The following is a 15,738-nucleotide window of genomic DNA, read 5'->3' as shown; positions in this document are numbered from 1 at the left end:
CTTAGTATATACCAAATAGAGGTGTTTTTTTTTTAATATAAAATGCAGTTTCTTTTTAAAATGCCTTTCACAACTGCATTGTGTTTGTCTTACGGGGTTGACAAGGCTAGGATCCTTGGGTATCTATCTTCAAAGGTTTTTACTCCTTATATCCTCATTAGTAATTGATGTTTCTAGGGGTACTATATCATCCCATTCAAAAGAATGCAAAGCGCAGCTTACAGAGTGAAGCCACACATGTATGATGGATGGATAGTGTACAGTGTGCTTATTGCTGCTTTGTTATTGTTAGTGTTGAGAGTTCCTGTGCTGTATGGAATTCAACACTAATCTGCTATAAGTATGGAGCTGGGTATGTGGAACATTTGCAGGGAAGTTTGTTTCTCCGCTTGTTTTTCCAGGGGTATTCGAGATGACATTGAAGAGGAAGATGACCAAGTGAGTTCCTATGCAGTATTTCTATCTTTTATTTTTACCCCACAAAGTCTGTACTGGGGACAAGCTAGAGCTTGCCTTCACTGAAATGGCCATTCCTGACAGTGAGCAGGGAATGTCATGTGACTTGCTCCTTTTCTACATGTATGACCAATTGGTAATACAGAAATTCACATAGCTTTCCCCCATGTTGAAGATGGAATTTTTGATCAACTATGACATCAAAAACAAATATGAGCTTTATTCAGCTTGATTTTTTTTTTTCCAAAATTAATGTTTATGCTTCTAAGTCAAGAAGTAGTATGGGATCTACTGATGGCCTCTAGCAGCATCTAACCTCTACCTCTTTCTAAGGGTTCTATTTCAAGATGGAACATTAATTTGATGACTGTCCTTCAGTATTTTTTTTCCCATTGTTCAGTTGTGGGATGTTGAGAAGGGAACCAGAGTGAGCAGTAGCCCTTTCCATGTTTGTGACCCTTCTAATCAGTGTCAACTTCCAAACTTGGATTGGTCAATCCACAGCATGTGTTCCACAGCTCTGGGCAGGGTAGACACCCCACCCCAGGAAGGCCGTGTGATAGACAGCTTTGTAAGTCTTCTTGTTAAACAAGTTAAGTCATTGTGTAGTACTAACTGTCTCATTCATTTCTTTTGATTGTCCCTCTGAATACTGCTATTGCTAAAGGAGTCATTGCTAGTATAAGCCTTGCCTTACTTGGTAGGTATTTAAACTGTGCAGTCATCTGGTACACTGTGTGCACTAATTACAGGAGCAGAGATGTTCTTAGTTGTATTTGGGTATGATTATGTTCTTGTGCTTTCCTGCAGGAAGCTTATTTTCGGTACATGGCAGAGAACCCAACTGCTGGTGTGGTTCAAGAGGAAGAAGAAGATAATTTGGAATATGATAGTGATGGAAATCCAATTGCACCTTCCAAAAAAATCATTGATCCTCTTCCTCCCATTGATCATTCAGAGGTATGGTGTTTCTTGCTGAATTTGATTCTGATTTCAAAAGCTGATAGTTCTCTTCAGCTTTAATATTTAGGTTTTCTCAATATGTGAGTAATCCTGATTCATACTCCTTATGTCATGAAAATATTTGTTCTCTGGGATCTTCCCATCTCTGCTAAGTGGTTGAGTCAGTAAGTGAAGCTCTATAGCTTACGTGTTAAAGGCGCAGCTGAACCGCTCACTCCCGTTCGATCGTAGGCTAAGAATATTTTTTTAAGCAGTTGTACTTGTTTTCCAGACCATCATTTATCTTTCAAAGTGGGCCCTTGGGCCTGCATTTGTTTTTTAATCACCGTAAATCTTTATTGTTTCTCTCAGATGTGGGGCAGATGAGAGGCTGTTCCTTCAAAGTGGAGCCAGGAATTACAGTTCCCTTATTAAGTCAGGAAAAAGAGAATGAGGATATCAGTATACTCACTTGGAAAAAAAAAAAGTGTTTCATTCAGGTTAAGTATCAGACTAGATCTTGCATGTATAGATCTAGAATAGTGGTTCTCAAGGTGTGGTCCAAGGACTCCTACAGGGAAGGATCTTTTCAGGAAGTCTGCAAAGTCAAAAAAATTTTCATAATAATGCCAGCATAATTTGCCTTTTCTAACACATCGATAGCTGAAAGCACGGGTAGGTAGCACTCCTGAAACCTTAGCACTGATGAGTCAAGGCAGTGTTACCAGCTCTTCTGGTGGCGGTTGTAGTCTTCCCTGCCACGCCCTCACAGTTAAAAAAAAAAAAAGCTAGCTTCACATAAGAATATCCTTGATGAAACAGTAAAAATTATGATTTGTTAAATCTTGACCCTTGTGTGAGTTTCTTTTTCTTCCGTGTGACAAAGTGAGAAGTATGAATAAAGCATTTCTGTTGCATGTCAGAATAGGATAGTTGTCTCTAGGAAAAGCACTCAGGTGTTTGAGTTGTAAGCCGAACTAGCTGCTTTTTTTCACGGAACAGCATTTTCATTTGGGAAAATGAATGACTTTTCAAGGGAAACAATTGAAAATGTTTATTGCCAATGATAGGAATTCAAGCTTTCAAGTGAAAATTAGAATTTGGGAAACTTCAATTCACCAGATGGAGCTGAACAGCTTTCCAGTACTTAAAGTCTGTTGTAATGAAATTGATGGTGATAAACAAGTATGTTTTTTAATTGTATCCTGAAATGTTTCACTGTGTGGATGATATGCATCCTACCTCAGTGAACCAGTGTTTTCAAGTAGCCAATGCATGATTTTACAAAATTGTGCGTGAATAAAGTCTTCATTCAAAGTGCGCAGTAGACTTATGGATTGTAATATAACAATGTGAGAAGATCATTTATATGGTATCAGATTATACAGTAAAAATACCTTTTAAGAAGTGACCACTTGTCAATGCTCAGTGTACTATCAAAGGAGTAAAAATTCACAAGAATTAGAAGACTAAAGGAAGACTTCTTCCTTTTCTAATTAAATACCTTTGTGAGACCAGATTTTCTTCATAGGCTTCAGTCAAAGCAAAATATCACAACAATTTGAATACAGTAGGGACCAATTTCTTTTAAGTCAGACATTAAAGGGATTTGTAAAAATATAAAACAAGGTTATAACTTTTTTTAAATTAAAGCTTTTTTGGTAAAATATAATGGTTATTTTTAAATGAATAAATCTTAAAGAATTTTCTCAATTTTAATTTTAATATGGTACATATCAGTGGATAAAACCCACACAAGCAAAAGCTCATTGTGTTTTTGTTAAGTATAAAGGGCACCTGAGCCTAAAATGTTTGAGAACTATTGGTCTAGACTAGAGTATGGGTTATATTCAATGTTTTAAATGTTTCCTTTTGTACAGATGCTACCAAATAATGCCTTGGTATTTTACATGTGGCAAATGAAACTAAATATGTGAAACTGATGTGGGAGGAAGCATCCATGACAAAGGATGAAAATCTAATAAGGAAAAACATACAAGTACTTGAAATAATCATCTAATAAGATGTTTGAGATACTTGACGAAGCTCTCAAACCTCATCATCATGCTGGGGTAGCCCACAGTTGTCCTCATATAGTGTGGGCAGTCTGCCAGGAAAGACCGGAAGTAAGGAAAGGATAGCCGTTCTGCCTCCAAGTAGCTTTCTTCACGTTCATTTCATGTATTTATTCATATACTTATTTTATTCATTTCATACCTATATATAACAAAATTACATATTTGTACATACAGTTTGTGGACAGAGACAGTTCTGCCCTCATGGACCTTCCATTCTGAAAACGAGAAGAGAACTGAGGAAGATCCTGTTACAGCTTAGTGCAGCATGGTGGGGAACATAACAAAAGGTTCTGCCTATTCGTAGTGCTAAAGAAGAACTTTTAAAACTTTATTTCTTACTTTTTTGTTGATAATACCATAGATATATAATTTTAGTCTATACCCAGAATTAATGTAATTTTACTGTAGACCACTTACATGGTTAAAGAGAATCATTTAGCCAAATTCATAAGTTGGTGATTTGCTTATTTTTATAGTCTCAGTACAGTAAGTTATGAAAAGAGTAGCAGGAATGACTTTTTCCCTCTTTGGAATTGGAAATGCTTAGCCATACATTTTTTTAAAGTTCTGTAAAGAGTTTCATGGTTTTAAAAGAATAGAACTCCCTCTAAAGGCAGAGCTCCCCTCAAAGGAAATATTAGAAATGTTTTTAAATGCTAGAGCTAGGTGAACAGCTTATTCCAAAGCATATTTAAATAAGGTGGAGGAATGTCTTTAAAACACTTGTCCTCTAAAATGAAACAAGACAAAATCAGAGAGGGAGGCAAATCATAAGAGACTCTCAATCATTGGAAACAAACTGAGGGTTGCTGGAGGGGAGGGGGGCGGGGATGGGGTAATTGGGTGATGGACGTTAAGGAGGGCACGTGATGTAATGAGCACTGGGTGTTATATAAGACTGATGAGTCGCTGAATTCTACCTCTGAAACTAATAATACACTGTATGTTAATTAATTGAATTTGATTTTAAAAATGAATAAAACAAAAAAATACTTGTCTTCTGAGGCCTTTGGCTTTGTAGAGATTCCTTAGCCTGCATCAAGATGGTTCGAATCTGAGGTGTGCTTTAAGAGTCTCTTTAGGAAGTAGGTTGGTGTTTATAATGAAAATGGAAATAGGAAAAGATACTGGCTGTACATTTGGGATGTGTGACATGAATAAGTGAGTTCCTTTGTTCTCTCTTGCCCGTTAAGACTTTACTTATGTAATATGTGTAAAAGATTATTTTGTATTAAAATCAAACTTACAGGATTGACTCTTGAATTCTAGACTAACTTTGAATAATTGGACCTGCAGATTGACTATCCACCATTTGAAAAAAATTTTTACAACGAACATGAAGAGATAACCAACCTCACCCCTCAGCAGCTAATAGATCTCCGTCATAAGCTCAATCTTCGGGTAAGTCATCATTAAGCCAAATACTCTTTTTTTTTTTTTTTAAGATTTTTATTTATTTGAGAGAGAGAGAGCGCGCGCGCGCGCGCGCGAGCGCGTGCACAAGCAGGGGGCGCTGCAGAGGAAGAGGGAGATGCAAATTCCCCTGCTGAGCAGGGAGCCCGGTGCAGGGCTTGATCCCGGGACCCTAGGGTCATGACCTGAGCCAAAGGCAGACACTTCACCAACTGAGCCACGGAGGCGCCCCTAAGCCATATATTCTTATATTAATGTTATAATATTGTTAGTCCAGGGTTAGTATTATTGCTTATCCACACTAAAATAACCTTTCTAATGGTCCTTGGACTGTCTTCGATAGAGTAATAACTATATGCTTTTAGGTTCCTATGTCTTGATTTTACTGTTTTAGTCTTCCAGCTATTTTAGGATGGGATTGTTTTTTCTTTAATGCAACACATGTGAATGCTGTACGTGTTCAGTCAGTTTTGTGTCTTGTGTTGGAATAAGAAGTCATTGTGACCTTAAAATTTAACCAGTAGGTGTTTCTGCAGTGAGTACTGTGTGCTAGGAACCGTGTTGGGTGGGCTGGAAATGAAGGGTAGGAGTCCCCATCATCAGAAAGAGGAGATAGGATTGATAGATTTAAACAATGTGTGAAGTCTTAGAATGTTTTAAAATTAAGACATCTCAAATTATGTGTAGCACACTTTTTAAAAAAAGAAGAAGAAATTAACACCTTAAAATATGCGCTAATTTCAGAATAATAGTTTTTAATTATCTGCCAAAAAGTTTTGGACTATACATCAGCCACATTGTTTAGGGTACTGCTAGATGTTAGTTAAGTGAAACACAGATAATATAGTAATATCTACTCTAGTGTGGACAGCTTTCTGGCCTATGTCTGCCTTGGCAATTTCTGTGATGTTTGAACCTGTGTTCTGAGAGAGGATGTGTACATATGCATGCATTGTCTATTTTCCAAGGGTAACACCCCCCCCAAAAAAAAAAAACCTTTTAAGTGAAATCCTGATGGGACATAATCAGTATTTAGAAGCATTATAGGGTTACTACTGTTGCAATCAACATGAAGGGTTATAAGCCCCATTCTTCACCTGGTTACAGTCTGAACAATGTTAGACGGTGGCTGGACCATCATTAAGTGGGATACTAACTCTTTAGGCCGAATTGAAAATGTAGACAGTAGATTATAACCAGTGGGTATAGACATGTCTGGTTTGGTGTTCATTTGCACTTTCCATTTTGTTTCAAAAGCTTTTTTTTTTTTTTTCCCTACCATCTGGTAAATAGTTATGCAAAATGGTAAAAAAAAAAAAATAGTATTCATGACTTTCCAATTCGTTGAGCAATATTTTAATTTCTTATAAGAAAATTCTGATTTAAGAGATTCCTAGGCATTTAATCATTTTAAATCATATGACAATTATCTCAGGAATATTTATCATGGAGTTTTTATGTAAGGCTTTAGATCCATCATTACTTGAGTTCTACCTTTTCAAACAGCGTGTGCTTTTGATCACAGACTTCTGTTTTCCCTTCTGTATACTCAAGCGAAGTACAAGATACAGGTAAACACTGTTGAACAACTTCGGATGCTGCTCATTTTGCTGAAGTACGAATCACTCCTGGGAGTTGTCTTTATTTCTAGGTCTCTGGTGCTGCACCTCCTAGACCGGGAAGTAGTTTTGCTCATTTTGGGTTTGATGAACAACTTATGCACCAGATTCGGAAGTCTGAGTACACACAGCCCACTCCAATACAGTGCCAGGTCAGTAAAACGTAATGAAAGAAAAACAAAGTAGGAGGATATTCAGTGACCATACTTATTTTACAAACAAGTAGAAGCAGTAAAACAGCATGTAGTCCAAAATTATGTCGGCATAGAAGGTATATAAGTGTTTCCTCTGTGGCTCAGTCTCCAACTTTTGCTTTAATGAAGGGGGAAAAGAACATAAATGAAATCCAAGAGTATTTTTGAAACCTTTAAAAATGAAAGAGCAAAAAAAAAGTTAAAGAACAAAAGTGAATTATTGACCATTTTAAGATTTTGCTAAAGGGGCTGGGAAATACTCTTTTATATCTGCTAAATATCTTGAAAATATGACCTGAAGGAAGCAGTTTTTTAGGCCTACACTAACGAAAAAGATTTGCGTGTAGACCAAGCACTATCAGTGACTAGGATTCCTTTGTGACCTGAAAATTCTATTAACTGGAACTAATAACTTTTGTTTTCCATTTATATATGGGGTTTATTCATTCCTACACAGAATATGAGAATTTTCTGTATGTGCATGGATGAGCTAGTCTGTACCTTCTCAAGGGGAAAATTTTTTTGATTTTAGCAACCCACTTACATTATAAATGGCAATTTTTCATTTCTGCGTCTCAAAATGGAGTCATTCATATTTTATAAACAGTGGCTGACCCACATGTACAGAATGATAATATTATTTCCTATAAATCAAGAAGGTTATGGAAATGCCAGGTATTCCTTGTTATCTTATAGCCAGTATGCATAACCCATCAGGATATTTTTGTTTCATTGGAAATGAATGTCATTAATTTCCCCAGGATTTCCTTCAGTATATCTTTAAAATCAAAAGTTTAGAGTGGATGTACTTTATTTTTTCTCTAGGGTGTGCCTGTGGCATTAAGTGGTAGAGACATGATTGGTATTGCCAAAACAGGCAGTGGAAAAACTGCAGCCTTTATCTGGCCCATGTTGATTCATATAATGGACCAGAAGGAATTGGAACCAGGTGATGGACCAATTGCAGTGATCGTGTGTCCTACCAGGGAGCTTTGCCAGCAGGTATGTACTTTGTGTAGAATGTTCCCTTTTGTATGTGAACTAGCAAGGGACTAGCCAGTCAAGATGGTAGAATTAACTGGGAAACTTTTTAAAAATGTGGTGAAATGCACATAAAATTTACTATTTTAATCATTTTTTATTAAATGATTAATACGTTCCACAGCATGAAGAGCATTCACGTTGTTGTGCTACCAGGAAACTTTTGGAAAATATTATGTTACATGTTTTCTATGCAACCAAACAAAAAATGTATGAGAATTACTTATATTTTAAGTTCCCAATGTTTTCTTCCTGGGTTAATTCATTTTGCTTGGGGCAGAAAGGCAACGACAAGGTCAGGAAGAAAAGTTAAAAACAACAACAACAAAAAAGAATAATCAAGACAAGGTTGCCTGTTGGGGTGTGACAGTGCTGCTCTGTTCATTTACTTTATGAATAAAAATGTGATTTTAAAGCATTTTCTAGCTTTTTGACTTTCTGTGACTTCACATTCTCTGGGTTTTTAGAACTCCCTTTTGGGTATCGGTCAGTGGCCTGGTTTGCTCATGTGGGTATGTCAACAACTTTGCAGATCCATGCAGAATGTAAGCGGTTTGGGAAAGCATATAATCTTCGATCAGTCGCCGTGTATGGAGGAGGAAGCATGTGGGAGCAGGCCAAGGCCCTTCAGGAGGGGGCAGAGATTGTTGTGTGTACCCCAGTAAGTATGTCTTGGGTTCAAATGGCTTCTTAGCCACTCGTGGTATGGAAAAAGGGTTAGTTGTTGAATGGAATGCCCCCTAAAATGTGGTAAAGCAGGGTCGAGCGTACTCTGGTAAATCACAGCCAGTGGCTTTGGTTTCATTTTGATTGGTTGACCAGAATAGCAGTCCATTAAGATTCTCTGACATGTATGTTAGTAGCTACAGATTTCCCTCTGTTTCAGATTTTTTTAATGCTTTTCTAGAAAATGGATCTATGGTTACTTGAGAGCATCAAGAATCAGAAGATGGTCTTTGGACTGTACAGTATGGAGTTTGGTCATAGTTCCTAAAAGAGTATAGTCTAAACATTGAAACCCATCAATAAGGTTTTAAATTAGGTCGTTTTAGAATGCCCCACAAAATCGTTCTGGTCATGTTCCCACGACTAAGTTTTCAAATTTTCTGTTCTTTCATGCTCTGTAGTGCATGAAGTCCAAGTCTGTCAGACCCAGCGTCTGTTACAGTCTGCTGCCGGAGTATTAGGACTTCTGCCGGGAGTACAATTCTAGAAGTTCTTGTAAATGCCTTTAATTATACTTACTATTCACTTTTTGGATCTCATAGGGTCGACTAATTGATCATGTGAAGAAGAAAGCTACCAATCTTCAAAGAGTCTCTTACCTCGTGTTTGATGAAGCAGATCGCATGTTTGACATGGGATTTGGTACGCCTTTAATACCAGTCTCTTCTGTCCCCATCCTCAGGATACTCGGTTTTTTCTTGTCTTTCTAGACTTAGCATTTTTTTCTGTATGAGAGACGCTAAAAATACTCCTGTATAGGATTAGACCAGAGATATAGTTGAGCCATTAACTATTTTTAGGCATTCTCTCAGGGGGTATGTTAGGCTTGACTGGGTAGACCTTTTGAAAGCGCCTTTGTATGTAGGGGGAATATTTTCTCTATGCTTTATTTTTATTCATATGCCTTTGATTGTGGAGGTCAAGGTCTGTGTTCTTAGGTAGTAGTTGTCATATCATTCATTCAAGGCCCTCCGCTTTCCTATCCTCCCAACTTAGCCAGCTGTGTAGAAATTCTGAATAACCCATCTTTATTGATTGAAACACCACTGGGCCCAGCTTAGCTGGGTGGAGGGGAAAGGATTTCTGGGTTTCATACTGAATGATAGGCCTAGGAGGTTCACATTTTCCTTAATAGTTATAACTTCTCATATGAAGATTTTTACTAAAATGACTTTTTCCCAGGCATCCCAAACCATACTGTGGAGTTATATGTTAATTTTACTGTTTTACTTCTTTCAGAGTACCAGGTGCGATCCATAGCAAGTCATGTCCGTCCTGACAGACAGAGTATGTATGAAGCAGTTTTCTTACATCACATTTGTATTCAGAATAAACACCCATGTATTTTATAAGCACTCACAGTATGGCAGCAAAAACGACCATGTGTGTGCTGCTGCGAATCACAGAGGAGGAGATAAAAAGTTGGAGGTGCATAGAACCTTAGAGATCATCGGACATAACTCACTCGTGTTTGTAGATGATAATCCAAGCCTGAGAATTAAACGACGTGTCCCAAGTTACACGGTTTTATCAATATGTGGAGTTAAAGCACAGTGCAGGGCTTCTGATTGGAAGTTAGGAGCCTTTTTGAACCGTACTGACAGTCCCTGTCTTAACTGAAAATGTATAAAAATAGAAAAAGGAAAATGCTTTTCTCCTTAGTGAATCAAGTTTGAAACTAAAGTTCAAGTGGGTTTATTTTATAAAACTGAATAATTCTGAGTGTCAGTAGGAGGCTTAGTGGGTATTCGAAAACGAAGTCACACTGTTTCTTTAACAGAATATACTTTACCTTTTAGCTCTTTTATTCAGTGCAACTTTTCGGAAAAAGATTGAAAAACTGGCCAGAGACATCCTGATCGACCCGATCCGTGTGGTGCAGGGAGACATTGGAGAGGTAACCCTAATAGCAGGGCTAGATGGGACTCCAGTGGGCTGTTTCTCATACTTTGGAGACATGGAATTAGTTTCTCATTATTGAGAGGAAAAACACGTTACTGTTACTATGTATTTACAGATAAGGCAGTGTAACTCAGATTTGTTTCTAAAAATACAAGGTTAGGGTAGACGAGACAACCGGATTGTCAAAATACGGGTAATTGTTGAAGCTGGGTGATGGGTACATAGGTGATTACGTTCATTTTTGTGGAATGTTTAAAATTTTACATAAAAAAAACTTTTGGCGGGGGGAAAGCAGGCTTTGCCTGGAAGACAAGATGGAACAGACATTTTAAATGATTGCAGGAAGAGTGGGATGACTTGAAAGGCCTGGTGAAATTATTTACTTTTGCATATGTCCTATGTGGAAAATTTGGCTACCTTGGGAATTCCTGAAGTTGCTCACCATGTTTATTGTTAAAGAAAGTTCTGTGCAGTTAGTTGGTGTCCTGACATTGCCTGCTTTTCAGTTTCGAGTGCCTTTTATGTGTGTATGAATTGTACTAGGAGCAGTGAGTGGGAAGGACAGAAAAGGAGTTTAATTTATTAGGAATAAACTGCAGAGTATTGGGGCTTATGAATAGTTAGGTAGAGCACGGTGATTTGAGAAAGGATGTAGGTTTCAAGCTGTGCTTGACTTGCTGAAAGAAGGCCCGAGGAGAAGAGGGACTGTTTAAGGTTCTTCTCTATGCGAGTAGAGAGTGTAATGTCTGGTCCTTGTTCAGGTGCCTTTTGGCACAGATGTCACAGTCATCTGTTTCTTCCTTTTCAGGCAAATGAGGATGTGACACAGATTGTGGAAATTCTCCATTCTGGGCCTAGTAAATGGAACTGGCTTACCCGGCGTCTGGTGGAATTTACCTCTTCAGGAAGTGTCCTCCTGTTCGTTACTAAAAAAGCCAATGCTGAAGAGCTAGCCAATAACCTTAAGCAGGAGGGTCATAATCTTGGGCTGCTTCATGGGGATATGGATCAGAGTGAAAGAAACAAGGTCATTTCAGACTTTAAGAAAAAGGACATCCCAGTCCTGGTGGCCACAGATGTTGCAGGTAGAGTATGATTTTCCCTGGTGACCTCACGGCCCTGCGCTGTAAGGGTGCTCTGGATTGCCCTGTAAGAGTAGAGCACTGAGCAGGCTGACCAGAGGTGCTCTGCTGGCCTGGCCGGCCACCCCGAATGGAGCAAGCAGCTCAGACCGTAGTGAACACAACCTGGAGCTCTGGGTACCACTTTCACTTAATGTTTCTCTTTGAAAAAAAGAATCCCTGCAGTTAGAAGGTGCTCAGGGGACAAAATTGAGCCAGTTCCATTATAGGCCATGTCTCGTGTGTCTTACATTGATTGGTTATACTTCACTCAAGATCGAAAAGTTTTTTGAAGTATGATTTTTGGCTTTATTCTCAGTTTTAATAGTGACCCTTAAAAACTGGTATTTTCTCCCCAAAAAGGAGATAATTTCTAAGCTTCAAGCCAATTTGATGCTGGCTTTCGTTATTTTACATATTCCTGGTACAAGAGAGAGGCCGTGGCGGGTTATTGATGGCAGAAGGCCTGTGTCCCTGACGCTAGACATCCTAGCAATCAGAATGACAATAGTGGCATTTGCTCTAGAGGGGTAACTTCAGTGCTTGTATCTTATTAGCTCACCAAACCATGCACTTTGCCTAGGTAAGAGGAATGCGGGTTCTTAGAGGGCTAGCATTTTGGGTTACTTTGGTTTTTTGACTCCTGCTGAAGGATAAAAGAATTTGGTTGTTTTTATTTCAGCTCGTGGTCTGGACATTCCTTCAATTAAGACCGTCATTAACTATGATGTGGCACGAGACATTGATACTCATACTCACAGGATTGGCCGCACAGGACGAGCGGGTGAGAAAGGCGTGGCCTATACCTTACTGACCCCCAAGGACAGCAATTTTGCTGGTGACCTTGTCCGGAACTTGGAAGGAGCCAATCAGCATGTTTCCAAGGAACTCCTAGATCTGGCGATGCAGGTGAGGGGCTGAGTGCGCTTCAGATGGCTCCAGGTTCTAAAACTAAGTAATAAAAACCAGCATTCTGAGGAGCTAACATAGACACATGACAGAAAAGTCGCGGCCATGGGTGGGGGCAGTGCTGAGGAGGTACAGACCCGTACTGCAGGACGTTAAAATTGATCTGGTCTGTCTTCTTACCCTCTCCTTTCATCGACATCGCTTTGAAAACCTTATTCCTTTCTTTGTGCTAAAATCTGTCTCTCTGAAATGTCCGCGTGCTTGCCCCATGGGACACATGCAAGTTTAATCTCAAAGATGGCTATTTTCCCCTTACGGCGCTTTCGCCCAGTCGTCTCCTTGAGGGGCTAAAACTGTGTGGTGTCTTAAGAAAACATGATGTGTTTAACTGTTTCTCATAGACCTAGGTCTCAGACCACTAACCACGTTGATTACCTATCTAAAACTGAGCTAGACGTTCTACTGAGGTAAATCCTGAGTCATCTTAATATACGTAGTCCCCAGGTGACACACAGGCTCGGTATACACATTCCGATAGTAGAGAGTTACGTCTGGTTTAGATTCGGAAGGCAGCGCACAGCATAGTCACCCCGTACCGCGCTTAGTGTCGTATTACTGCCCGTGCTCTGGGTTCTAGGAGTAGAAGACCTGTCTTGCAGGAAGGAGTAGCATGTTTCCTTCTGTTTCCTGGGTAAGAGAGCCCATCGTAAACTACATTTCGAACAGGATAGGTCTTGTCTTCGGCTTTTTCCTACGACTCTTTTTGTGACTTAGGCTTCCTGTGCTCTCAGACTGTGTGATCAGCTCCCCTGTTCAGTACCTTTCTGAAACCAGCCCTAGCTCTCAAGTACTCCACTTAGATTGTAACGTGTGATTGTTAAAGGGCTACCTCTCCCATTGATGTTTGCATTCTGAAAAGAACGTAAATAAATCTGATTCATAGTGGCAGTGATCAGGTTCAAGGAACACTTCAGGCTATGAGTAAATAAAACGTTCAGTTATGTGGCTCGTGGTCCTGGACCTCTGTCCCTAGAGCCAGTTCTGGTGAACCTCACTTCCCATGGTCTTTTTCCTTCACTTCTGAGCCCTCTTACAAGCTCCAAACTGTATGTCCAGTAGTAGGTCGAGATTAAGAAATGGAAAGTCAGTTCCTTTTCCTCTAGGAAGTTAGAAGTGGCCTGAGTAAGTGCTCTGCACCCGAGGCTTACCTGCTCCCCTTCCTGGAGCCCCTGAGAAACAGCAGTAACAGAAGCCTCGGGTAAGGAGCCGGGCCTTTGGACAAATTCGGTAGACCGAGCAGTAGACTCCACCGCAGCAGCTCATCTGTGGTTCCTGTGAGTAGTTGCCAGAAATACTTCGGCTAAGGATGAAGCACTACATTCTTCCTCCCACTTCGTTTGTGATGATGTCCTCCTTCTTGGGCTCCTCTTCCTTCCGTGGCCTAACTTTGAATTGTGTTCAATGCAGAATGCCTGGTTTCGGAAATCCCGCTTTAAAGGAGGAAAAGGCAAAAAGCTGAACATTGGCGGAGGCGGCCTAGGCTACAGGGAGCGGCCCGGCCTCGGCTCGGAGAACACGGTGAGTCCAGACTGCAGTAGGGCCCTCAGGGCTGCTCCCGAGTCCCGGAGGATGTTACAACTGTCCGCCTCTACCTGAGAAAGCCTCAGTGAGCTCAGAACCCCATCTAGAAGGGAATGTTGTGACTTTCTCTTGAAAAAGCACCTGTGTACTTGGTGACTGGATATGCTCAGGAAGTCCGTCTAGATTAGCATTCGTTCACAAATTGTGGTCCCTGGACCAGCCGTAAATGCAAATTTGTGCCCCACCCCTGTCTGGTGACGCAGAAAGCAAAACCCTCCAGCACTGGCCTAGTGTCTGCTGCCAGGACAGCACTGGCGTAGGGTCCCTGCGTAAACGGAAGGAGGTACAAATCCCTTGTACCTAAACTCTGGACTGCTTCCTGCGCTCTGGGGGAAGTTGCATCAGAGAGGGGAGCTAGCTTTTCTCACAGAACAGGTAGCACAAGCGCCCCCTTACTGGCTCGCTTAGCTGCCTGTCTCCTGTCACTTGGATTCCTAAACCGAAGCAGCAAGCTGCCAGGCTGTGTGTCTGCAGCGTTACCATTAACTTGGCGTCTTTGATCGAGAATCTGCGTCCGCGTGTCTCTCACGGTGGCGCACGGGACACAGATGGCAGCAGCGCTCGTGCTGAGCGCTTACTCTGTGCCGGGCGAGTCAGGCAGGCACTCGCGCGAGTGGCCGCCGTCTTCAGCTGCACCACCCCAGCGTGCGCTCCGGAGCCGGAGCTGGAGCCGGGCAGCGGCTACACACATGGGCTATGTAGATCCTGCCCCGTGGCCTCTTCACAGTGAGCAGAGCCTTCCAGAATTATGTAAACGTTATGTCTGTGTGTGTAAATAAAACCCTGTGATCGGCTTTGGGCATCATCTGACTTTGGGGTTAGGGTTCATTCGTAAAAACAGAATTACTGGGTTAAAGTCATATTCATTTTTAAATAATTATTACTGTACCTTCTCCTACAAAATATAAATACCCTGCTCCCACTGCAGTGCCCACCTCTGTTTGCAGTATATGAGGCCAGTTCTGGCAGTGAGCTTTCCCGCTCATTCTGTCCTCATGGGTGTGTTTTTGTTTTTTAAAGGACCGAGGAAACAACAACAACGTGATGAGCAATTATGAGGCCTACAAGCCCTCCACGGGAGCCATGGGAGATCGGCTGACGGCAATGAAAGCAGCTTTCCAGGTCTGAAATTTAGCAGTTAGCTAAGAGAGCTTCGGGCAGTGATGAGGGGCCTAGCCTAGTCTTTCAGGGAGGGTAGCTGAACTTGTAGGCTTGATGCTAGATTTAGGGCCTTCTCACTGCTTTCAGTTTTGGATGTCGGCTTCATGATGGCTTACCTAGAGTTGCAGGTGTAGAAGCTAGGGATCTGCTGGTCAGGGATGTCCCTCATCCCAGAGTCTGGGACTGTCCTACAGCAGCAGGCCTGGTGTGTGTGTCCTCCCCACCCTCCCTCCCCCCGCCTCAACACCCAACAGTGTTGCCCACCTCTAAGGCTCTTGTAATCTGATTGAGAGTAATTGCCACTTTTTTTAAGCTAAGACAAGTTTGATTCTGGAACACGTGTGAACTCTGAACCCATCTTTACTTACTCCTCCAGTTAGCTAGCAAACCAGCTGAGCCTTAATTTATGCATTTTATCTGCCTTCAGCTAGGTCCCTAGATCTATTTTCTCATTAATAGAGGAGCATAGAAACCACAGGGTTGTGGGGCCGTCAGGATGCTCATAGTGCCAGGATAGCATCGAATTCCTACGCAT

At 40.9% G+C, this 15,738-nt stretch overlaps 1 protein-coding gene across 3 annotated transcripts in view; it reads left to right on the top strand.

Moving 5' to 3' along the window:
* DDX42 (DEAD-box helicase 42) overlaps positions 1-15,738 on the top strand; it is a 36,603-nt gene that overhangs the window by 19,274 nt on the left and 1,591 nt on the right. For 2 of the 3 annotated variants that reach the window (XM_040640408.1, XM_040640406.1), the window contains exons 5-17: positions 402-438; positions 1,267-1,416; positions 4,773-4,877; positions 6,541-6,660; positions 7,528-7,704; positions 8,276-8,404; positions 9,012-9,111; positions 9,709-9,756; positions 10,269-10,366; positions 11,180-11,456; positions 12,175-12,401; positions 13,869-13,979; positions 15,063-15,164. In XM_040640408.1, the coding sequence (XP_040496342.1) occupies positions 402-438; positions 1,267-1,416; positions 4,773-4,877; positions 6,541-6,660; positions 7,528-7,704; positions 8,276-8,404; positions 9,012-9,111; positions 9,709-9,756; positions 10,269-10,366; positions 11,180-11,456; positions 12,175-12,401; positions 13,869-13,979; positions 15,063-15,164 (1,681 nt within the window). The remainder of the gene's footprint in view (positions 1-401; positions 439-1,266; positions 1,417-4,772; positions 4,878-6,540; positions 6,661-7,527; positions 7,705-8,275; positions 8,405-9,011; positions 9,112-9,708; positions 9,757-10,268; positions 10,367-11,179; positions 11,457-12,174; positions 12,402-13,868; positions 13,980-15,062; positions 15,165-15,738) is intronic. The other variant, XM_040640409.1, reaches the window with a different exon arrangement.

This window comes from Ursus maritimus, unplaced genomic scaffold (genome assembly GCF_017311325.1).
Source record: "Ursus maritimus isolate PB19 unplaced genomic scaffold, ASM1731132v1 scaffold_24, whole genome shotgun sequence".
Lineage (NCBI taxonomy): Eukaryota > Metazoa > Chordata > Mammalia > Carnivora > Ursidae > Ursus > Ursus maritimus.
This window is presented reverse-complemented; position numbering and strand designations above follow the sequence as displayed.